Below are 24,842 nucleotides of genomic sequence, written 5' to 3'. Positions count from 1 at the left end.
TAGCTGGATAAACTTATCTGGCTAACTTTAGGACAGGTGCACAGGCCCACCAGAGTCAGCTGGATAAGCTGACTAATGCAGCTCCTCCCCGGAATGCCAAATTCTAGCCAGATAAACAGTTATCCGGCTACAATTTGTAAGATAAGTGGCCCCATTTAGCTGGATAACTTCTTAATTATCTGGTCAAATATATGTCTGAATATAGACCTCTTGAGCAATTTGCATGATGTTTCCAGCAAGTCCTCAACTTTCAGCATGAGATTATCCCCTTCCCTAATTGGAAAAATTTGTCCGTGGGCGGCCCTCGGTTACTACATTTCTGAGGGTAAAGTGAATCAAACATCTAGCCACCTCCACTTCTTTGGATTGGTGATATCACTTCTGCAGTTAGGAAGTTTCCAGAGTCTAAAGGTTTATGACATATCGAGTTTATGAGTGAATGGAATGCATTCCATAGACTTTTTTCCATTGCAAAAAAAAAAATAATAATTTTTTTTTTGGCAGATAATTGCCTTGGTGAAAATGTTAGACATTAAGAGAGTTAAGTTTATTTGGCATTTGAACCATGGGGAATATTTTCATGGTTTCCCATTTTTTTATATAATGTTTCAACGGTATAGCGTTGTGCAGAAGTTTAGGCACTCCTAGTCAAATTGTATATTTCAATACATGTACAGAAGTTGGCCGAAGAATTTGTTCTCAAGAAGAAGATTTTCTGGATCAGGCACAACAGCTATCGATAAGATTCCAGCACAGAGGATATCCCCAGCGAGCCATCAAGAGAGCATTCATTAGAGCAAAATTTTCAGATAGGGACCAATTACTACAGTACAAAGCACTACCCCATAAAGAAACTTTACCGTGTGCGCTGAAACACACTAATTTCACTAAAAAAAATCAAAGAAATCATTCAACATAACTGGCATAGTCCAAGTTCATCCCATCTTTAAACACTACCCCAAATGTTTTCATATTCCAGAGGAACAAACATTAAACAGCATATAGTCAGAGCAGCAATTCCTGACACATCACAGCCTCAAATTGTTGAAAATGGCCACAAACCCTGTGGAAAATGTGATTTTTGCAGCACTACTATGGTTGGTACATCATGGAAAGATCCCAACACAGGATACATAGTCAAACAAAGATTTAGCACTAATTGCAACACGGACCATGTAATCTACGCATTGCAGTGCCCTTGCTCTAAAATATATGTAGGACGTACATCCAGGAAAATTAAAATCAGGCTCATAGAACATCAAAGTCGCCTGAACACCAAAGACCTTAAGGCACCCATGATTTTAAGTGGACAATTCTTGAACATATTCCTGCATTCAAAAGAGAGGGAGATCGTAAAGCAAAACTCAACCTTTGAGAGAATTTTTGGATATTTAAGCTAAAACAGTAGAACAGGTTGGGCTCAATGATAAGATAGAATGGTACACCATGTCACAGTAGCAACCTTCTACAAAGTCATTTCAGGCTTGGCAATTAATTATACATTATTCATTGAAACACTCTCAGGCTATCACGCATCGGTGTTTCAATTGCACCCCGCAGTTTTTCAGGCTTTTTTACAAGTTAAGACAGTGCATGTACCGCGCTGCGTCAGACGCTATTACAATCTCTGCACTGACAGAAAGAATCTTTAAATCTGGCGCTGATCACAGACATTACTCGGTCAGCGTTTAAGATCTGTTGTGATATCATATATATCAGGATCCAAATGTGTGCGTCTTTAATATAAAGGACTATGGCATTCTTTTTACTGTTTTTGTTTACAATAGAAGCCGCATAACTCTTCCATAATACATACATGGTTCACAGTATGTTTACAAAAATTGCCGCAATTACAAGCTTGCTGGACCCCTGAAGAAGGAAGATACTCCAAAACCCTACAGCGTCTGGCGTTTTGACAGCAAGCGGCAAAGAATACCAGAAAGGAACCTAGTGACAGGACGTCCATTTAAAACCCCTACACGGGAAATACAAGCACGTACCTGAAAGGGACCCTTTCTCCCAGCTACAGCACAACGTGGCATTCATCACAGAGAATCCCTCTCTGCCATCACATATAAGTTAAGTACTTTACTGACTTACAAGCTAAGCAAGCGTCTAGCCTAAGAGAATATACTCCAAAGCAACCGATGATTAAGCTCTTTGCACGCAGAAGTATTTTAGCTCTCAAATGTTACCCGGGATATATCCAGGAACCTCGTGCAGTATGATGGTTGCTAGACTAATACAGTAAATTTATTCCATAAGTCCATCATCTAGTGAGAAATAAGTATATATTGGTTTTTGATTGATTTTTCTCACATTTAGATGTTTTTTCATATATAGTATTGTTACAAAGTTAAACATGACATCTGACTGAAAATAATAAAGCGAATGTGACACACCCTTCCTGTAAGCCAACAGTCTTTCTAGTCTTGCTTTTGGAATTTTTCCCTACACTTTCTTGCAGAACTCTTCTAGCTCAGAAATATTCTTAGGTCTTCTTTGCATGTACTGCGTATTTGAGATCTCTCTACAGATTTTCAATAATAATTAAACCTGGGGACTGTGAAGGCCATTCCAAAATCTTTAGTACTTCATGGTTGATTTTGGAGGTATATTTCAGATTGTTGTGCTGCTGAAATACCCATCCACTGATGGTGGGACAATAGTTTCTAAGTTATATTCCTAAAAGTTTCAGGCTTATGAAAGTTTTGTTTTGCATATTTTAGATGACTTGTTATGGTGGTATAGAAAAGGTTTCCTTCTGACAACTCACCCATGCAGATCGTTGTCATGTAAGAAATGCTGTATTGTGGACAACTTCACCAGTGGCAGCTAAATATGCAGGCCATTTGAGGATTCTGTTTGCGGATTCTGTTTCGCAGATCTGATCAGTTTTTTGTGTATTAATCACATTTTTCTTGGTCTTCCAGATCTAGTCTTGATTACCATTTCCATGCAACTTCCATTTCTTAATAATGTTTCTGGCAGTTGAAATTACTAGCTGGAAACATTTAGAGATTTTTTATTTTTTTAAGTCTTCCCCCATTTTATAAAAATGAATTATCTTCATTGCCAAATGTTCAGAGAGCTGCTTTGAGGACTCCATGGTTGACAGTAGCCAAAACAATCACAATCTGAAAGGTTTGGAAGGTCTGAGTATTTGTTCAACCATAGAGTAGTCACCTGACTACCTGAAGACCCAATAAGCCAATTCACTTTTTGGGCCTTATAATTTACATATATATACACATGTAAATTAAATAATGAATCAAGTGTGAGGATGTCCAAATTTTTGCACATACCATATTCACTTTTTTAAAATTTCTCAATCTGTTAAAATCAGAAAATACTAATTTTGCATTAAAAATTGCAGAAAGATGTGTTGATATTTGTACCATGTAGAGGTTGCATCAGCTTCTGTTCACTTAGAGATTCATTGAAATATACAATCTGACCAGGATTCCTAAACTTTTGCATGCAACCATGTCTTCAATCAAAATGCATTCAATTAAGAGAATTTTGGGGGGGGAAAAGTGGTACATTTTCTGGTCATATAAGAAAAGCTTCTTCCTTCTAAAGAGGAAGAACTAGTAACTTTAACATCACTACCCGTATCTGGACCAACTTTACATAAATCTGTACTGTCTATACCAGGTGTGGCAACTGTGTCCCTTAAACACAGGCTTGATTTTTAGGATAGTCGCAATGAATATGAATGAAATTGACTTGCATGCGCTGCCTTTGTACACAAATAAAAGTTTTTGGCTTTTGAGGACCAGAGTTGGCCATCTCTGCTCTATACCAATTGGTCCCCTTTGGGTTTTTTGTTTTTAAACTACTGGTATGTTATCTTCCCTTGCTTGGATCAAATGTGAATCTAATCAAATTAGACTCTATACTGCATTAACCCATTATGCCCCAGTGTCCTATTTAGAGGACGGTCTCTTAAAAAATTTGGGACATAATAAGTTGACGACAATGTGCAGAGTATTTATAAAGACCATCATTTATCTGGTAGTTTGATTTGGGTACCTTGGGCATCATTTTGGTCACCCTTCTCTGTACCTTCTCCACTGCAACTATATCTTTTTTTTTGAGATGAGGCGACCAGAACTGTACACAGTACTCAAGGTACGGTTTTCACCATGGAGTAAACAGAGGCCTTGACATTTTCTGTTTTATTAATTATTCCCTTCCTAAATTCCTGTTTGCTTTTTTTTTTTTTTTTTTTTTTGACTGCCACAGCACACTGAGTCGATGATTTCAATGTATTATCCACTATGATGCCTAGATGTTTTCCTGGGTCCTAATGTTGAACCTAACATCATGTAACCACAGCATGGGTTATTTTTCCCTATATGTATCACCTTGCACTTGTCCACATTAAATTTCATCTGCCATTTGGATGCCCAATCTTCCAGTCTTGCAAGGTCCTCCAGCAATTTATCACAATATGCTTGTGATTTAACTACTTGTCTTTACCTATAACTATTTCATGGCTGTTTATTAACCAACGCTTGATGAATGCTAATAAGATAATACAAAAGAGAACATCCATGGGTACCTGGGAAAACAATAGGAATTATTTGGGAACTGGTGCTTTCAGAAGGCAAAATCTGCTGCTTAGAAAAGGCAGCACAAACCCAGTATGAAAGCAGGACCATATAGCAGCTTAAGACAACAAAATGGTTCTGAAAGTCTGCAGGCAACCTGCCATAAAAAAACCCTAAACATTTCCAAAAGTGAGAGAGGCTGGCGATACCTTATAGACTAATAGATTTACTGAGGCACAAACTGGAGGCCAAGAGTCCTCTTCGTCAGGTGCATCCGACCAGCCTCTGTTATTTCTGCTACCTCTCAGGAACTTTCAATGACATTCACCAATTCTATGAGATCAGATGTCAAGACCGCAAAGTTGATTTTGTTTATTAGTTTTAGTTCTGAGTTACTGAATGAGAGATGCCGCCCTTAAACCGTACAGCTTATCGCGTTACTCTGATAAAGCCAGAGGAACAAGGTCACTGTGTAATTAATTCTTTGCAATGCCCATTAGCTTCATTTGACTGAGTGAACCTGCCTAGTATTATACAATACATATCTGACTATGATCTATTCAGTATTACAACCATACCTAATACTTTTGAAGAATAATCAAGTGAATAATTAAAATGACAGAGAATGTGGAAGACAAGTGGGTGACCAGAGTGGCTCTTTGTTTCATACTGCTTGGATCAGCCAGTTCTGGAAGCACTGGAGAGATGGAACCCACAGGTCTTGAGAGAGGGTCAGGCACCAAGTTTATTGCAGCTGTTGCAAACCAGATGTAAAGCCACATGGTTAAGGGCATTTAAGGAAACTAATTTGTCTTTTTATTTTTTTTTCCATTTAATTTTTATTGAGTTATAACATTTAAACAAAAATGCAATAATCCAGGAATTTCCAGAAATGAATAACAATATCAAGTTATACATTTCATAATATATTTTATATCCCAGCCCACATCTAGGGGATAAGGAGAGTTCCTTCCTACTGCATGTCTTCTTTCCCTTTATTACAACCCTTTCTCCTTAACAAGTACTTACTACTTTTGAGATTTGTCCCTTAAAAATCACTCCAAGTGTGTAGGGTCTACAAAAATAAACGTATTGTTTTGGTACGTTATATGACATTTGCAGGGAAATTTTAGAAAAAAACTAGCTCCCAGATCGAGAGCCTATTTCTTAAAGGAAAGAAATTGTTTCCTACGTGCTCGTGTAACACAGCTGGAAAAATTTGAATTTTTTGCCCGCAAAATATAAAATCTTTATTTTGAAAATATTTTGAGAAGAATAAATCTTTATCTTTCTTTAGAGAAAAAGAAACCATAGTGTAGCTCTAGTATGAATATTGTCCATAGAGTCCTCTAGAAAAGTGGAGACTCCAGGGCTATTCAAGGTATCTATACCCCCCCTCTTGAACTTGGAGCAATCTTTTAGCTGGCAAATAATACAATTTAGATAAAATAGGAATTTTCTCAATCTCAAAAGATAGTATCTCTACGACATATTTATTAAATAATTCAATAGTGACATTAATCTAGATTTTGGAAAATTCAATAGTCTTAAATTGAACGACCTTAATTCGTTCTCAAGTAATTCAACTTGATTATGTAGCATCAAATCATCTTTAATGAATGAGGTATTGGTGGCATGCATAACATTTACTTGTGGGTTTAGTACTGCAACTGCTTGTTCTACCTTTATAGTCCTACTTTCTAGGTCTTCAAATTTAGTTCTCACTTGAACAGAAAAATCATGCACTTGAGAAACAGACCTAGAAAATTTTTTATCAATTTTTGCAGATAACCTCCATTCGTCTAAAAGGGTTACATTTTCTGGTTCTACATCACTTTCACCACCCTCAGTTAATTCAGAAATTATCGTCGGACATTGTACCAGAATATGACTAGCAGTTGCTCCCTTCCATTACATTAATCAAATGTCTATTCCCTTCCACACTTCCTTCCCGGACTTGGGCTACTGACAAAGGTTTTTCAACAGTATTTGTCTTTTTAACAGGAGGCTACTGGACCTGGAGGTGGGGAGGGTAGGAAACTAAGGTAAATTAAAAATTTCCCCTAAGTCTTAATCCTCATCCAATACGTTTTGCACTCTCTCTGCAATAGCAGACTGGAAAATGTCTCCTGAATGCCCACCAGGTATCAAAAAAGTCCTGTCACAAATCTAAGAATGTGTGTGTTATGCTATGCTACTCTGAAACAATTCATCATTGTGAGTGGGCTGAATAAAAAATAGAATGATGATCATAATCCTCAAGAACGTACAGTCTTAAAGGGGATGAGGGTATGCATGGGTTACATTCTCACATTTCCAATTCGCAAACTTCTACATTTCACAGCAAAAGGGGAAGGGCCTGCAAATGACAAGGCAAGAGAGGCATAAGGATCAACTCCTCATTGGAAGTTAAAGAAGCGTTTTATAACAGGATGCCTCAATGACTGAACAGCAAACCCAATCAGTCAAAAAATAAAAATGGCAGAGATTCCTGTTGCACTGCATCCTGGGATATGAAGATGCTACCTTCTTGACAGGACTGAAAAACTCAATGAGAAGGAAATTATTCTAACAGAACTTTATTAGCATGCTCCTAATGATCTGGGGTTACTATCTGGTATGGCCAACTCTGGTTCTCAACAGCCACAAACAGGCCTGGTTTTCAAGATGTCCATAACTAAAGATTTACATGCACTTTATCTATTGTATGCAAATATATCTGATGGCTGAGGGGGGATATGATAGAGATGTTTAAAATCATGAGAGGTCTAGAAAGGTAGATGTGAATTGGTTATTTACTCTTTCAGATAATAGAAAGACTAGGGGGCACTCCATGAAGTTAGCATGGGGCAAATTTAAAACTAAATGGAGAAAGTTGCCAGAGGATGTGGTTAGTGCAGTTAGTATAGCTGTGTTTAAAAAAGGATTGGATAAGTTCTTGGAGGAGAAGTCCATTACCTGCTATTAAGTTGACTTAGAAAATAACCACCACTATTACTAGCAATGGTAACATGGAATAGACTTATTTTTTCGGTACTTGCCAGGATTGGCCACTGTTGGAAACAGGATGCTGGGCTTGATGGACCCTTGGTCTGACCCCGTATGACATGTTCTTATGTTCATTATAGTCTGTAGCTCCTGAGGACCGGAGTTAGCCACCTTTGATCAACAAACCCTTAATGCAGCTGATGGATGGATACTGCAGATACACTGAATGACTAGGAAAACAAGGAAAGGTGAAGAGTCTGTAGAACTTAGTGCAATTATGAAACCTTTGACAAAAGTAATCTCTTATGGGCTGCCCCCCCCCCCCAATAGCCTAATGGCAAAACAGATGGAGTCCCGACTGTTGTGCAGGAACAATACCTACAGGCTGGTACCCACTGGTACCAGGCTCCGAAATAAACTGCATTCCCATGCCTCTTGCTGAAGAATAGTTATTACACTGGCTGGTCTAGAGAAGGAATAAAAATAGCAGAAAAAGTCCTAGCAGGCATGAAGATACATGACTCCCAGAGACTGCCTGAACCCAAAAAAACCCAGAAATGAGTGGCAATGAAGCTTCCAGATTAGTAGCACAACAAAGGCTTTGTTTAGAAGACTGCTTTTTAAATAACCTTTGTCAAATAGTTCTATCAGTGATTCCCAAATCACATTCTATCCCAGATCAGCTGGGTATCAAGGTATTTGCGATTAGTTTGGCATGAAGCCTCAGCTCACACCTTAGCAGTTTCTCCCTGGTGAAATATCTAGAATCACTTTTACAATTAGTACAAGAACATTTTTAAATTTTTCAGCACATCTTGCAAAGAAATTAGAGATGGTCACTGGTTGTACCAGGAGAATCAAGGTCCTGGCAAAACCAAATGGACATTTCCAAGCTTTTCTAGTAATGTCTTTTAGAAGAGGACATATAATAAAATAAAAGAAATAAAAAATTTTAGGCAATAGTTTTTTGCTGGACTAATAATGCATGTGTGATTAGTTTTTGAGTGTTATACTCCCTTCAAGTCACCTACAACTTGTCTGCTGACACAGCAGTCACATTATTTCATTGATATTTTAAAAACTGGTTGCATTTGCCACTTAGTGACACAAGAGGGAGCTGTGAACATGTGAACAATGGCCAACATTTGTCTTTACGTCCACAGAAAGGTATTTCTCTTTAAATATTCCATCACAGACACAAAAGCTCATTTATTAACTTCTTTTGAAGCTCCAAGGCTTCCTGGTAGGATGTGAGCACATGAGAAATATCTGGGCTGGAAGACACGTGTGCATATGTAGATACAGCAACAGAGCAAGAAGAGAAGCAACACTGGTACCAAGTGAAACACCTTGCCAGTCCCAACTCTAACATGGCCATAGCAGCACAGCACACGAGATTAAGATTTGCCTCTCCAGTGCTGAGGTCAGCCTGGCTGTGGATGCACCACAGCCATGGAAATGATGCACTCAGGCTCTGCAAGGTGAGAGGAGAGGACCCAAAGGGCCATCCTCCTCAGGAAGAGAAGTCTGAAAGCCTGGTAACTCCTTTAACGGTAGCCATCACTGGCAGTCATTTACTGGAATTCCCATGACTGTTTCACAAGTCCACTTCCCGGCCTATGTATTTCTGTTCCACACCCCAGTGGCCTATATGCTTCTTTGACCTGTATCTGATGAACTGTTTTGCCACGCACATGTACAAATATATTGTTGTGTTGCGTGTTTGCGGTTTCTCCTCCATAAGCATGGAAACACAGTTATAAAGCTTATGAGTTTACAGCTAAATAAAAAGTTACAAAAAGAATCCTACCAGCAACTAGGGAGGAAGGCGTTCCAAAGGTGGTAATAGGAGAAGGTGGTAAGAAATGATTCAGCAGGGAAGATAAAGAACAGATTTTACATGCTCGGAAACTCTGTTTGAGAGCTCCACTATGATATCCACTCTGTACTTTTAGCGCTCTTGGTATTCTGTGAAAGTCACAGCCTGACACAGGGATGGTAACTTTCAAACCGGCTCATGGAAGCACGTGTCGGCCCATGCCCAGTGACGTGGCTATTTTATACCTTGCATGGGTATTCGTGCACGTGTCATAAAATAGCTTGGCCGCACGCACATGAGCGCCAAACTTTTAAGTGTGCATGCAAATGCCACTTCTACCACACAAATCAGGGGATTTTAAAAGGGGTGCGCACGACGCTTAGTCCCAGTTGTATCAGTTTGTCCCCAGTTCACCCAGTTGAGAGGGCTCCTCTAAAAACCTCTTAGTTTAATAGCCTTCATTCCCCCCAATTTTCCCGACCCTTAAAACCCTGCAGATCTTCCTATTTTTATTTTATTATTTTTTTTAAATTTACACATTCATAACAAAAGTAAAAGGTACGCGGCAGGGGCCTCGGTGCATAACCAGATCGTGTAAGTATTTATGTATACATCTCAGGTTCACGCCTCAAAGTGTCCATGTCCCGTTCAGACTATGCCCCGGAAAAAAAAACCCAAAAAAAACTTTCGAGATGTACGCACTGTGGCATTTACACATCTATCCAGGTGGCTTTTAAAATTCGATCGGCCTGCACAAGCCCAACTTATTCACACATCCCCCTATTGATATGCGCACTGAGCTTTTACAATTCACCTTTTATTGTAGTTAAATTTCTCTCTGCCTTCCCCCGTACCCATCCTGTTCCCAAAAGAGAGAGAGACTTTAGTGGGAGCACTGAGAGGAGAGGATCTCCTTGCTGGTGGCTGGAAAGAATCAGTAAGTACTGCTTGGAGAAATTTTTAAAATTTAAAAGTATTGGGGGAGAAGTAAACTATTGGGATGTGTTCGTTTGTTTTGTTTTAAATAGGTAGTCAGAAAGGCAGGCAACAAACAAGTGTGACATGTATGCTTTTTACCCACCAGTGAGAAGTTGTACATGTACATCCGATGCAAAGAGCTCCTGTCTCTCAGAGAATGAGTCCGATCACTGGAGGCTAGAGTGGCAGACTTGGAGGAGCTGAGGCAGACAGAGAGGTATATAGATGAGACCTTCAGGGACATAATAGCTAAATCCCAACTCCACTCTGGCAGCCCTGGTGCTGCCTTGGAGGAGGAAGGTCTTGTGATCGGAAAGCATCAATCTGATGCAGCAGGAAAGGATCCCGTAGCAAGGACCTGCTCTCTAGGTGGTGCATTGTCCTCTCGCACTGAGTAGGTTACTCCCAGGGCTACTGCCCAGGAGGAAAGGGTAAGGTTTGCTGTCATAGTTGGTGATTTGATTATTAAGAATGTAGACAGCTGGGTGGCTGGTGGGCGTGAGGATCGCCTGGTAAAATGCCTACCTGGTGCGAAGGTGGCGGACCTCACGCGTCACCTAGATAGATTTTAGACAGTGCTGGGGAGGAGCCAGTTTTGTTATATTTGGGCACCAATGACAGGAAAATGTGGGAGGGAGGTTCTGGAAGCCAAATTTAGGCTCTTAGGTGGAAAGCTGAAATCCAGAACCTCCAGGGTAGCATTCTCTGAAATGCTCCCTCTTCTACATGTAGGTCCCCAGAGGCAGGCAGAGCTCCGGAGTTTCAATCCATGGATGAAACAATGGTGCAAGGAAGAGGAATTCAGTTTTGGAAGGTACTAGTGAACCTTTTGGGGAAGGGTGGGGGGGGGGGGGAAGTCTCTTCCGAAGGGATGGGCTCCACCGTAACCAGGGTAGAACCAGGCTGCTAGAGCTAACCTTTAAAAAAGGAGATAGAGAAGCTTTTAAATTAGAACAAAGGGGAAAGCTGACAGTTGCTCAGCAGCGCATGGTTCAGATGGAGGTATCTTCAAAGGATACTAATGAAGCATTAGAGTTAGGGCATCCCAACAGAGTGATTCCAATAATAAGAAAAGTAGTCCAAGGACTTATAATTAAAAACTCACCTGAGCTAAAAGATTCCAATTTATCCTTGTCAACTGAAAACAAGACTATATATACACAAACAAAAAGCACACTTTAAAATGTTTGCATGCTAATGCCAAAAGTCTAAGTAGTAAGATGGGAGAGTTAGAGTCTATAGCACTGAATGATGACAGACTTAATTGGCATCTCAGACATGGTGAAAAGAGGATAGCCAATGGGATAGCACTATACCGGAGTAAAAATTGTATCACAGAGAGGAGCATCTTGGTGGCGGGGTGATGCTTTATGTCCGGGATGGCAGAGTCCAACAGGATAAAGATCCTGCATGAGACTAAATGCACAATTGAATCTTTATGGGTGGAAATCCTTGTGTGTCGAAGAAGAGTATAGTGTTAGGGGTATACTACCATCCACCTGGCCAAAATGATGAGACGGACAGTGAAATGCTAAGAGAAATTAGGGAAACTAACCAAACTGGTAGTACAGTAATGGGAGATTTCAATTACCCCAATATTGACTGGGTAAGGGCACGCTAGAGAGATAAGGTTCCTGGATGGAATAAATGACAGTTATGGAGCAATTGATTCAGCAATCTATTCAGGAGAGAGGGAGCAATTTTAGATCTAATTCTCAATGGAGTGCAGGATTTGGTGGGAGAGGTAACGGGTGGTGGGGCCACTTAGCAATAGTGATCATATTATGATCAAATTTGAATTAATGACTGGAAGGGGACAGTAAGTAAATCCATGGCTGTAGCACTAAACTTTAAAAAAAGAAACTTTGATAAAATGAGAAAATTAGTTAGAAAAAAAATGAAAGGTGCATCTACAAAGGTAAAAAAGCGTGCAACAGACATGGACATTGTTAAAAAATACCATCCTAGAAACATAGTCCAGATATATTCCACGTATTAACAAAGGTGGAAGGAAGGCAAAATGATTACCAGCATGGTTAAAAGGTGAGGTGAAAGAGGCTATTTTAGCCAAAAGTTCTTCATTCAAAAATTGGAAGAAGGATCCATCAGAAGAAAATAGGATAAAGCATAAACATTGGCAAGTTAAATGTAAAACATTGATAAGACAGGCTAAGAGAGAATTTGAAAAGAAGTTGGCCACAGAAGCAAAACCTCACAATAAAAATTTTAAATATATCCAAAGCAGAAAGCCTGTGAGGGAGTCTGTTGGACAGTTGGAATATCAAGGGGTTAAATGGGCACTTACAGAGGATAAGGCCATCGCGGAAAGATTAAATGATTTCTTTGCTTCGGTGTCTACCGAAGATGTTGGAGAGATATCAATTCCGGAGAAGGTTTCATGGGTGATAATTTAGATCAACAACCAAATTGCGGTGAACCTGGAAGTTGTGGTACACCTGACTGACAAACTGAAGAGTAGTAAATCACCTGGACCAGATGGTATACACCCCAAGTTTCTAAAAGAACTAAAAAAGGAAATTTCAAACCTATTTCAATTAATTTGTAATATATCATTAAAATCATCTGATGTACCTGAAGATTGGAAGATGACCACTGTAACCCTTATATTTAAAAAACGTAAGATAAATCACTGGTGCTCAGATGGGCACCTACCCAGACATTACAGATACTCTCTCCATTTGTGAGGACCAGGTCCAGTACTGCTCCTCCCCATTTGTCTAAGGAGAGGCCCTTGAAGGGCATCCACAATCTTTTTACCTTCTTGCAGGTTCCGCAGCCTGGTTACTCTAATCCACATTTGGTAGATTAAAATATCCAAAATGCAGCACCTCTCCCTACCTGCTTTTTGGATGTCTTTAGCCAGATCTCTGTCCAGCTTTTCTGTTTGATTTGAAGGCCTGTAGGCCACACTGGTGTAAATGGAAGGGCTATATATATATTTATTTATTTTAAAGACAACCCTATGGTGGCTTCTTCCCTTCCCTGTGGCTTAATTATTGTTTTTGACAAAGGGCTACTCCTCCCATATTTCTGTCATCTCTATCCTTTATAAATGGCCATATCCCATTCATGAGAGACTCTTAACCAAGTCTCCATAACAAGAATATCCAAGGTCTGCCCTCAGCATTAGGGTGTGCAGATCAGGAATTTTATTGCCCAGACTAAGAGCATTTGTCCTCCACCCACTTTCTGTATTTGTCAGGAACAACAGTCCAACTTCCTTATGCCACCCAAATCAGATGTAGGCCATCTAACATATGGCCTTTTACTGTTCTATACACATTTCCAGACCACAATATATTCAAAATCTTCTCTTACAGTAGGTTTTGAGTCATGTTTTGAAGTTGTCTAGATGGGTTAACTTTTCCTTCTCCCTTCAACGAACAGGTAACACTTCTGCCGGCCATATGTCCAATTCTTCTTCCCCAGAGTCTATAAATATCTGTATTGCTTCTGTGATGTTTCTGGCAAGGTCATTGCACCCCAGATGGATAATATTGATTTTAGAGTCCCTATTTTCTTCTTTAATTGCATTGACTAATTTGCATTTCTACCAGCTGAGGATCCTGGAAGGCACTTAACTATTGTGTTACCTTCAAACTGAGTTTCTAAAATAGTGTCTCTGATGAGTCTGCCAGCATCAAAAGCTTTCTGTTATATTTGAAAGTGTTATTGGGCTTCTATGTGTAATAGGTGTCTTTCCTTTCACTTACCAGTTCATTATCCTTTGCTGGAGCATCTTAATTTTCCAGTGCAGAAAATGCATTTTGTAAAGGTATTGTTGGGGAGAGTGGGTGTCTCTGTCACATGTCTTATCCTTCGAGAGCCCACTGAAATCCATTTATTCCTAGCTTTGACTCCTCCGTAGAAGCTGGGGCAGATATCCTGGATGCTGATAGATATGAATGGGCATCTCTGGTCCACAGATCTAATATTACCAGAGCCCACAGTGATTTGTATATTCCTAGGCTTCCTAACCTTCTGTGGAAGAGGCATCTGGAATATCTGCTCCACAGCACAGTTGAGGAAAGAAATTTTTTTTTTAAACAAAGTAAATTTCTCTTTCAGATGAATCAGCTCCTTTTTATTGCAGACTGCTGAAAACAAACTGGACAAGCTTTAAAGCCTCCAGATAGTATGCCTTAGGGGGAAAAAAAAGCACCACAGTTGTTACACTGAATAAAAAGTCAGTGTGTTAATATTTATCAGGTTGATTTATATTGTGATAAATCTTCTAGTTGATAAATTAGAACTTACATTTGAGTACATATTACCTTGTAAGAAATATTTAGGAAGAGTAGACCCTAGTTGTGGGTGGATGGGGGTAGGGAAGGAGGGAATAAATAATGCTCTTAAATCTCAGCAAATTAAAGCACTAGCAAGAGATTCTAATCAGATATTAGCAAGAAAAAAGACTTAATAGAACAAGCCAGAATAGATTAGTTCGGCAGAATTTGAAAGCAAAACTATAAAAGCATTTAAATTGTTTAAGCTAAAACTCCAGAAATTTGATTTTTTTTTTTTTAATTTTCATATTGATAAACCACGCCTCCTGATGTTACAAAGCGATGCACAACCAAAAATATAATCATAGAACATAAGATATATAAAATACAATATACATAAATCAAATAAAAGGCAATGACTAGAATAAGTAAACCCAAAATTAAAAAAAAAAAGCATAGGAGTCACAACAGATTTACTCATGAACTAAATTGGAATAATCAAGTTTTATATATTTTCCTAAAAGTAATAAAATCTGTTAACATTTTAAGCCTATACATGAAGATTCCTTTTTTGACGTGTCTATTAACAATCTTCTCCAAGATCTGAAGACGACCAAGTTAGAAGAGTACCAACACACATGAAATTGCAAATACCTCTGAACATAATTCTTCAATATTTAAAAAAATTACAACAAGAGCCTTAAAATTGATTCATTTTTCAACAGGTAGCCAGTGTAGTACCTTTAACACAAGTGAAATATGGTCCAAGACTTAGACCAGGGGGGGTAAGCAACTCCGATCAAGGAGTACCACAGTCAAATCTGGCTTTTAGGATATTCACAATGAAAATGCATGAGGTATCTTTGCATGCACTGCCTCTATTGTATGCTAACATATCTCATGCAAATTAATTGTGGATGACCTGAAAACAAGACCTGCTTGCGACACTCCAGGACTGGAGTTACCTATCCCTAGCTTAGACCAGGAGATTAACCTACCAGCCACGTTTTGAATTAGCTAAAATATGGCTAACATTTTGGCAAGCCAATGCATAAAGAATTTCAGCAATCAAGGCAGGAAGAGTTTTAAGCATGCAATTCTGGTTCTTGAAGGCCACCAACCAGTCAGGTTTTCTGGACATTCCTAATGAATATGCAAAAGATAGATATGCACACCGCCTCAATTGTATACAAATATGCCTCATTCATATTTCATTAGGGATATCTTTAAAATCTGACTGTTTGGTGCCCACCCCTGGATTAAAGCATGAAGCACAATATTCAAATTTTTTATTTTTTTAAAATCTAAGAAAGGTCTTAAATTACAAATGTTCCACAATAGATAACATGCCTTCATGACCCTTCCAATGTGAGGATACAGAGTAAGATGGACATCTAAAATGATGCCAAGAACTTTCATCGCCTGAGTAATGAGGCTGTGCACTAGACCAAGAACAGGCAACTCTGGTCATCAAGTGCTGCAAACCGGTCAGGTTTCCCTGATTATACATAAGAAGTATTTTGCATGCAGAGCAGATGCTTCTGTGACTTGCGACACCCGAGGACCACAGTTGACTACCTCTACATTAGGATTATAGTCCTTTTGGGGGGGGGGGAGGGGAGTGATTAGAGAGGGACTTCAGTTTTAGAGTGATTTAAACATAACTTATTTGAAGTTAACCACGTTTCAAATTTCATCAGGCAATGATTAAGGTTATTTAAAAGTAAAATTAATTTGGTCAATTACCAAAGTAACATTTCATGATTAATTTTAAGCAATAAGGACCAAAAGGGAGAATACTTTCTAGACACTAAAGCCCTAATGGGAAGGGTAAAGAGACTGAGGCAAAGTAGGAAGGCTTTTCATCAGTGTAGCAGTCCTAGTCACTATTCCTACTAGAAATCTCATAGATCTGATATTTTAACCAACGAGATAAAAGAACCTCTAAGTAAAGAGAATCTTGAGCCTTGGCGCACTCAACATGCAGGATTCTAGGCCAGGCCAGTCCCATAAGTTTATTGGGAGGTGTTGGTGAGAAAAAAGTGACACAAGTGGCAGAAAATGTATGCTGAATCGAGGGGGGAAGAGTTTCTGAAACAAAAAAAACCCCAAAAAACCCACAAACCCAAAATTATACCAACCTGCGAAAGGGTGGGAAACCACACAGGAGAATGTACGTAATGACACCTGCTGCCCAAATATCAACCTTTAAACCATAGCTGCAGAAACAAAAAGGGAAGAATTACACACAAAGTCAGCGAGATCCTTGCTGTTCGACATATACTGTTTCATAGGGGTGTGCATTCAGCATTTTTTCGTTTAGTTTGCCGTTTTCATTTCTTTAAACTGAAAAGCAAAGAAGAAAAAAAGAAATGAAAAGCCATTATGACCAAGCCCTACCACCCCTTCTGGGCTTGGTGCCAGCTTCCTCCACCCCTCCCCTTGCCCGTGGGTTGAAATGAAGCAGGAGCCATCTCCAGTTGATTCTGCCCCGCTGTGGCAGTTTTTCCAAGATGGCGCCAGTCAGAGTGGCGGGTATCACTTTAAAATACTGCCGTGGCGGGGCAGAAGCGACTAGAGATTGCTCCTGCCTTGCAGACAGCCAAGAGAAGGGTGGTGGCCATGGGATAGTGAGGAGGGAGAGTGTAGGGGAGAGGCAGCTTTGGTTGAGTACCCGTTGTGGGAGTGAAGGGAGGAGAAAGAGCCCCATGGCTGGCAGGACCTACAGTTTTGTTTTTTTTTGTAAACAAAACGTGATCCGTATTATAAACTTTGCCATTGTACAATAATACACAAGCTGCAGCTTAACCCAGGAATCTTCCACTTGAGGCTCCCGAGCTGCATGCAGCTCCGAGTACATCCATGCGGCTCCTATTACTCCTTCCCTTCCAGCCCTAGAAGCAGAGACTCTCTTATTCTATAGCAGCTGCACCCCTGATACTGCTCTCCCATAAAATATAGGACGCCTGCAGTATGAAGTCCCACAAGGTTACCTATAGTTTAATGGGTTACCATGTGGTGTCCATCTGTGGCTCCTGTTAACTCAGCAACAGGTGCTTCACAGACTCCGGTGACTGGAGCTGCAGCTGCTACCTGCCTGTAAAAAAAAACCAAACAGAAAATGGTTTCTGATGCCAACCTGCAGAACAGCCGATGACAATAAGATCTGCATGCCAGCTGGGGCACGGGCAGGTTGGGGGGAGACAGTTCTTACTTGGTGGAGGGAGGCTGGGGGAACTACAAATCATAGTTTGAGGGGGGCTGGGGATGTAAGTGCTGGCCTGTGTGGTAAAAAACTGAAGAGACTGTAAAAGGAGTTTTATTCTCCCATACATTTTCTCTCTCTCTTTTTTTTTTTTTTTTTTTGTTTTTTTTGTTTAAAAGTTGAAACTAGTTAGTTGGTTCGCTTACTCTTATTAGATCAAGTTCTGATTTGTTCCATGTAAACTGCCACACGGCAGTAGTTATTACCGTTTAACTGTGAACCAGAGCGATATGTATTGTATACAGGAACTCCCGGTATATAAAAATCCATAAATAAATAAATAAATCCGTCACTATTCATTTGTCATAGATTAGCCATTTATTAGGGTCTGCGCATCTACATTATAGGGGAATAGCGAAACTCCCTACAACGATATTAATACTGCAGGAAGTTCTCTCCCTGCAGGGTTTGCACAGGTTTGTTGTTTTACTTTATGCCATGGCAATAAAGCATGTGCCTGCTTTTCTGGGGGCCAAACCACATAGGTTATTTCCTCCCCTGACCTGGGAACCCCTCTGCATTATAAGGGTACAAGCATGTGTTATTGTGGCAGAACGGGCTCACTTAAGAACATAAGAACTTGCCATGCTGGGTCACACCAAGGGTCCATCAAGCCCAGCATCCTGTTTCCAACAGTGGCCAATCCAGGCCATAAGAACCTGGCAATTACCCAAACACCAAGAAGATCCCATGCTACTGATGCAATTAATAGCAGTGGCTATTCCTTAAGTATAATTGATTAATAGCAGTTAATGGACTTCTCCTCCAAGAACTTATCCAAACCTTTTTTAAACCCATCTACACTAACTGCACTAACCACAACCCCTGGCACTTTCCCCCCCGTAAAGGGTGAAAATTTTCAAACAACCTATTCCCATGGGTAAAAATATTTTACCAGCAAAAGTGATTTTGAAAATTGCTCTCGGGAAGGGTAATTTTCAAAGACAAGAAGAGTCATGGGTGTGGGGTAGGGGGGGGATTTACTTCATTACCTGCAGACTTTCCATAAACGATCAGAGCCAAAGCATGTGTGTAATTTGGCTTTCAAAATTCTCATCAGAAAACAATGCAAACCACCCCCCCCCCCAATGCACCCCCACTTCCAGCATAGCAAAGCTTATGTGGATTTCCACGATTCATTTTTAGAAGAGAAAAGAATGGGCATAAATCCAAACTCTGCCCACAGAATACCTTTTCCACATGCACTAAAGCATGCAGGAAGGTGCGTTACATGCAAAGGGCAGCACATTTTCTAACGAGTCATTCTTGTGCGTAAAACAGTATTTAATGCTCATAAACAGCTTCGAAAATGACCCCTCCCACTATATGCGTGCATGTATCAGTATGTGTAGGGGGGATGTATTAATATTCAAGTGTGGGATATAGCTCTTTAGACAATTTACAAAACAGCTCTTCTACTTTGAAAATTTGCAGGTCACTGCCATTCATCAATTTCTTGCAACTACTGCTCCACATCCTATATTGGATCTATGGTAAGTAACAGATTCACTTAGGGCATAAAGCTGGGTAAGTAAGTGGGCTTTTGAAAACTGCTACAATCCACACGATTGAATTGTCCATAGGATTTACTCGCATAAGTGCACTTGGATCAAGTAAATGGCTTTTGAAGATCGCCAGGATAGCATGTTACATTTGCATGTGTAACTTCTTTGAAAATTACCTCCTAAGGGATTTTCCCCATAGACACAAAATGGGAGAAAAGCCATAATGAATCCGGCCCTAAGTTTGCATTTCAAAGTACTGAGAACTGTGCCTCAGACTGGGGAACTTAAACCAGTTATTTTTATTTCACCTTAATCATATCTGTGTTTCTCTGTATTATTTGTATTCTTGTTTTGTATTCCAGCCTAAGTTTATGTATTACTTCCCATGTTTATGGTGTTAAGTAAAATTTGAAATTTACACTGTGTAGTTTAGTTTGTTTCGCTTGATTGCAAATCTGACAAAAGATCAACGTAGTTTACATTTTAATACAAAATCCTAGTATATATATACCAAAAAAAGATTTTTTACTCCTTATCAAAACTTAACTAAAAATCTAATATAAACAAGAATTAAAAACAAACACAGATAAAAACATTCTAAAATAGTCTAATTTGCTCAAATATATATTTTTCATTTGTTAAGACTCAAATGCATGCATGAAAAGCCAGGCTTTTACTCTTTTACAAATTTTTAAATTTTCTTTTGTTTTCAACCTCCCAGGGAAAAGAAAATTGGTTCTTACCTGCTAATTTTCGTTCCTATATTACACAGGATCAGTCCAGAGAAGTGGGTTGTGTATCCCTACCAGCAGGTGGAGTCAGAGAACAATTAGAACTTTGGGCACTGCTACATAACGAGAGTGCCACCTGCAGTCCCTCAGTATTGACCTGTACCCAAGCCAAACAACCAAAACTAACGGGCGAAGGGGCAACCAAAAACCATGTCCCCCACTTCGCCCCAAGGAAACATGAGTAAATAAACAGAAAAAAACTGCTCCAACAATCGTAATCTGGAAAAAAGGAGCTCTATGAAAAACTAGGCAAATTGTAGCCAACACAGTCTTTCGGTAACTGAAGTAAGGGGTGGGCCTCTGGACTGATCCTTGATACTATAGGAACGAAAATTAGCAGGCAAGAACCAATTTTCTTTTCCCTATACGTACAAGGATCAGTCCAGAGAAGTGGGATGTACCCAAGCCACCCTACACTGGGCGGGAACCTGAAAGACCCGCGCGTAGAACACTTGCACCGAAGGATGCCTCATCAGAGGCCTTAACGTCCAAGCGATAATGCTTAGTAAATGTGTGCAAAGAGGACCACACTGCCGCCCATTCTCCTGAGGTGATAGCAACTGACACTCCGCCCAGGAAGTAGCCTGAGCCCTGGTGGAATGAGCTCGGAGACCAAAGGCCCTTGGCGGCCGCGGACCAAGTATGCTGAAGCAATAGTCTCTTTAATCCATCAAGAAATGGTCACTTTAGACGCCTTGTCCCCTTTCTTTGCCCCCCCCCCCCCCCCGAAAAGAATGAACAAATGATCGGAGCATCTGAAGTCATTGGTAACCCTTAGATAATGCAATAAAACCAGACGCACATCCAAAAGAAAAAGATCCTGGTCCTGAGGCGACCCCCTGGAACCCTGCAAGAAGCCTGGAAGCTCCACTGTCTAACATGAAAGGCCGAAACCACCTTAGGAACAAAGGAAGGAACCGTGCGTAACGTCACCCTATCGTCGTGAATCCGCAAAAAAGGGTCATGGCACGACAGGGCCTGCAATTCAGAAATCCGACGCGCCGAGCAAATGGCCACCAAGAACACAGTCTTCAAGGTTAGATCTTTCAGGGAAGTGGTGCGTAGAGGTTCAAAAGTAGCACCACATAGCACACGCAATACAAGATTTAAACTCCAATCTGGACACACCGCATGGACGGGAGGTCATAAATGTTTGACCCCCTTGAGAAATCTAACAATGTCAGGGTGTGCTGCAAGCGAACCACCAGCAAACTTTCCCCGCAAGGCTCCCAAGGCCGCTACCTGGACCCGAAGAGAATTGAATGCCAAACCCTTCTTTTGCCCCTGATGCAGAAAATCCAATACCAGAGAGACCTCGACCATTAAAGGATCGCAAGAGCACTGATGACACCAGGTCTCAAAGAGCTCCATACCCTCACATAGGCCAGGGAAATGGACGGAAGTCTTGCCTGCAATAGAGTGGAAATAACTTGTTCAGAATAACCACTCAATCGTAAACGTCACCTCTCAAAAGCCAAGCCACGAGAGAGAAGCGATCCTCCCAATCCGAAAAGATGGGACATTGAAGTAGATGCGGTAGATGAGCCAGCTGCAAAGGACCCTCTAAGGTTAAGCAAATCAGATCCGCAAACCATGGGTGGATGGCCACTCTGGAGCCACCAGCACCACCCTTCCGGGGTGGAGTTCTATGCGACGGAGAAGCCGACTGATGAGAGGCCAGGGGGGAAAGGCATACAACAGAATCCTCGTTGGCCAGGGGCACACCAGAGCGTCGAGACCGACTGAGCCTTGTTCTTTTTGATGGCTGAAGAAGCATTCTGTCTTTGCATTCTCCCGCGTTGCCATCAAATCCAACTGTGGGACCTCCCATCTGGCACAAATGCGGTTCCATGCTTCGGGAGACAATTCTCACTCTCCCGGGTCGAGTTGTCGCCTGCTGATAAAATCTGCCTGCACGTTATCCACGCCTGCGACATGTGATGCGACAATTCCCCCGAGATGACGCTCCACCCAAGGAAACAGATGTGCTTCGAGCGCCACCGCGGGACTTCTCCTCCCACCCTGTCTGTTGATGTAGGCCATCGTCGTCGCATTGTTGGAGAACACTCGAATCATGCGTCCCTGAATCCAGGGTAGAAACGCTTGTAGGGCAAGACGTACCGCTCTTGTCTCGAGACAATTGATGGACCACGAGCCCTCTGTTCAAGACCAAAGCCCTTGGGCGGATCTGTTGTCGCACACAGCTCCCCAACCTGACAAACTTGCATCGGTGGAGACTATCAGCCAATTTGGTGGGTTCAAATCCACCCTCTTCTCCAGATTGTCGCGAGAAAGCCACCATGACAAACTGGCTTTGGACAAAGGTAGGTGGAACTGCTCAGACACTGGACTCCACCGTGACAACAGCGCACGCTGTAGCAGACGTAAGTGGGCGAATGCCCACGGAACCAAGTCTAAGGTGGACGCCATGGATCCTAGCACTTGCAGATGATGCCACACAGTGGGTGTTTGTCTGAGAAGAAGTGCCTGTATCTGGCTCTGCAACCTGGCTACCCGGTCTGACGCCAGAAAGACTCTGCCTCGCAAGGTATCGAAACGGGCTCCCAAATAGGTCAGCTCTTGGGTGGGTTCCAGGTGACTCTTCTGAAGATTGATGACCCATCCGAGCAATCTCAAGGTGAACATCACCATGCAAACCGATCTTTCGCAGTCCTCTCTAGTCTTGGTGTGAATCAGCCAGTCGTCAAAGTATACATGGTCCAGGATCCCTCTGCTTGCAAAGGAAGGCTGCTACCACCACCATGACTTCGGTGAAAGTTCGAGGAGCCGTTGCCAGACCAAATGGAAGGGCCTGAAACTGGAAGTGTTGTGCTAAGACCTTGAAGTGTAGAAACCTCTGGTGACATAGCCACATCGGAATATGCAGATAAGCCTCCATAATGTCCAGGGATGCAAGGAACTCCCCCGTCCGAACAGCAGCCAGTACCGTCTGCAGGGTTTCCATGTGAAAACGAGAGATTCGGAGACAACGGTTCACCTTCTGTAGGTCTAGGATGTGACTAAGCGTGCCCTCCTTTTTGGGAACCACAAAGTAAACCGAGTAACGTCCCCAACCCTCTTCTGCTTCCAGAAATGGGACAATGTGAATGAAGAGTGGGTGGCTCATGGAAACTACGGCTACTACCTGGTGATAATACCCTTATTCAATAAACATACACATGGTTAATGCGACTCCCAACATTGCTCTAAGCTTCAGCGGCAATGAGGAAATGTGGAAAAAAGGATTTGCATTTTATAAAAAAGCAGGGAGTAGCTTGCTTGTTACGGCGGTTACTCCCCCAAACCAAATAAGCCTGATACTTCACTTTCAATGCATATAAAGCATAGCTCTCTGCTTCAACGGCAGGGGAGAATGAGGAAACGTGGATCTATATTCAGGCAACAACCAACAAGGACTAAATTACATAGTCTGGATAAACAGATAAGCATGGGTGTAGCTTGCTTATTGCGGTGGTTAATACCCCTAACTAATTAAGCTATTTCACTTAGATGCAGTTCCAACACTGCTCTCTACATTAATGGCAGGGGGGGTGGGGGTGGGGGAGGGTGGAAGGGAAATAGAATAAAAAAGGTTACTAAGAGCCAAGAGTAACAGATAAGTATGAGAGAAAAAAAAAGTGCGAAAGCTTGCTGGGCAGACTGGATGGGCCGTTTGGTCTTCTTCTGCCGTCATTTCTATGTTTCTATGTTATGTTTCTATAATGGTCTGTAGCTGGATCAGGCACTGCAAGGTCTCCCGTACCGCTTCCTGCGAGAGGCCACGTGGGACTCCACGAACATCTCCTGCACGGAACGTGCAGGAGATGTTCGTGGAGTCCCACGTGGCCTCTCGCAGGAACGTGAAAACTCTAGAGTGTAGCCTTCTCTGATCATCTCCAGGACCCAACGGTCTGAGGTGATCCTTGCCCATTCCATGTAAAAGCTGGACAATCTGCCCCTGACAGCTTCGATGACAGAATGGGGACTCATGGCTTCATTGGGAGGGTTTACTACCTCCTGTCCCTAGGTGTCCAGAATCCCGGCCGGGACAAAGACCCCCTCGAAAGAACTGTTACCGTCCTGAGGTCTGCTTAGACGTGCAAGGCAAGGAATATCTGCCGGAACGAAATCTGCATGAATCCCGAAAATGTGGCTGCAAAGGGAACACCTTTCTGGTGGGCCATTATCTTCCGGCAACTTATGCCCCTTAGATTCTCCGAGTAACTTTACCAAATGCTCCAGTTCCTCTCCGAACAGGAGCTTACCCTTAAACGGGAGGTTACACAGCTGAGATTTTGAAGACAAATCCGCTGACCAATTGCGCAGCTACAGCAGTCAGCGCACAGCCACTACAGAAACCATGCTGCGCACTGAAGTTCGCACTAGATCATATGCTACATATGTGATGCCCGCCTCCAAACGAGCGCCCTCCAAGGCGGTACCACTGCCAGCTCCTGTAGTGATGTTAGAAGCCTGAACCCAGCACAAACATGCCCTCTGCATGAGGCTGGCACAGATCATGGCCCGAAGACTCAATGCAGCCACTTCAAAGACTCGCTTCAACTGGATCTCCAGCTTACAGTCCTGCATATCTTTTAAAGCGGCAGTACCCGCTACCGGAATAGTGGTCTTTGTCAAGGCCGAAACTCGCCGCATCCACCTTTGGAATTTTCAGAAGATCCAAGACATCTGT

General features: G+C 41.6%; 1 protein-coding gene across 3 annotated transcripts in view; it reads right to left on the bottom strand.

Annotated features, from left to right (window-relative positions):
- The window catches only part of DCLK2 (doublecortin like kinase 2), a 319,571-nt gene that overhangs the window by 28,686 nt on the left and 266,043 nt on the right, over window positions 1-24,842 (bottom strand). For all 3 annotated transcript variants that reach the window (XR_003857315.1, XM_029605030.1, XM_029605114.1), the window contains one exon: window positions 16,730-16,807. Coding sequence is in view for 2 of the 3 variants with exons in the window: in XM_029605030.1 (XP_029460890.1) it covers window positions 16,730-16,807 (78 nt within the window). In the remaining variant the exon portion in view is untranslated. The remainder of the gene's footprint in view (window positions 1-16,729; window positions 16,808-24,842) is intronic.

This window comes from Rhinatrema bivittatum, chromosome 1, assembly GCF_901001135.1.
Source record: "Rhinatrema bivittatum chromosome 1, aRhiBiv1.1, whole genome shotgun sequence".
NCBI classification, from domain to species: domain Eukaryota; kingdom Metazoa; phylum Chordata; class Amphibia; order Gymnophiona; family Rhinatrematidae; genus Rhinatrema; species Rhinatrema bivittatum.
The sequence above is the reverse complement of the archived record's forward strand: the minus strand, read 5'-3'. Positions and strand labels throughout refer to the sequence as shown.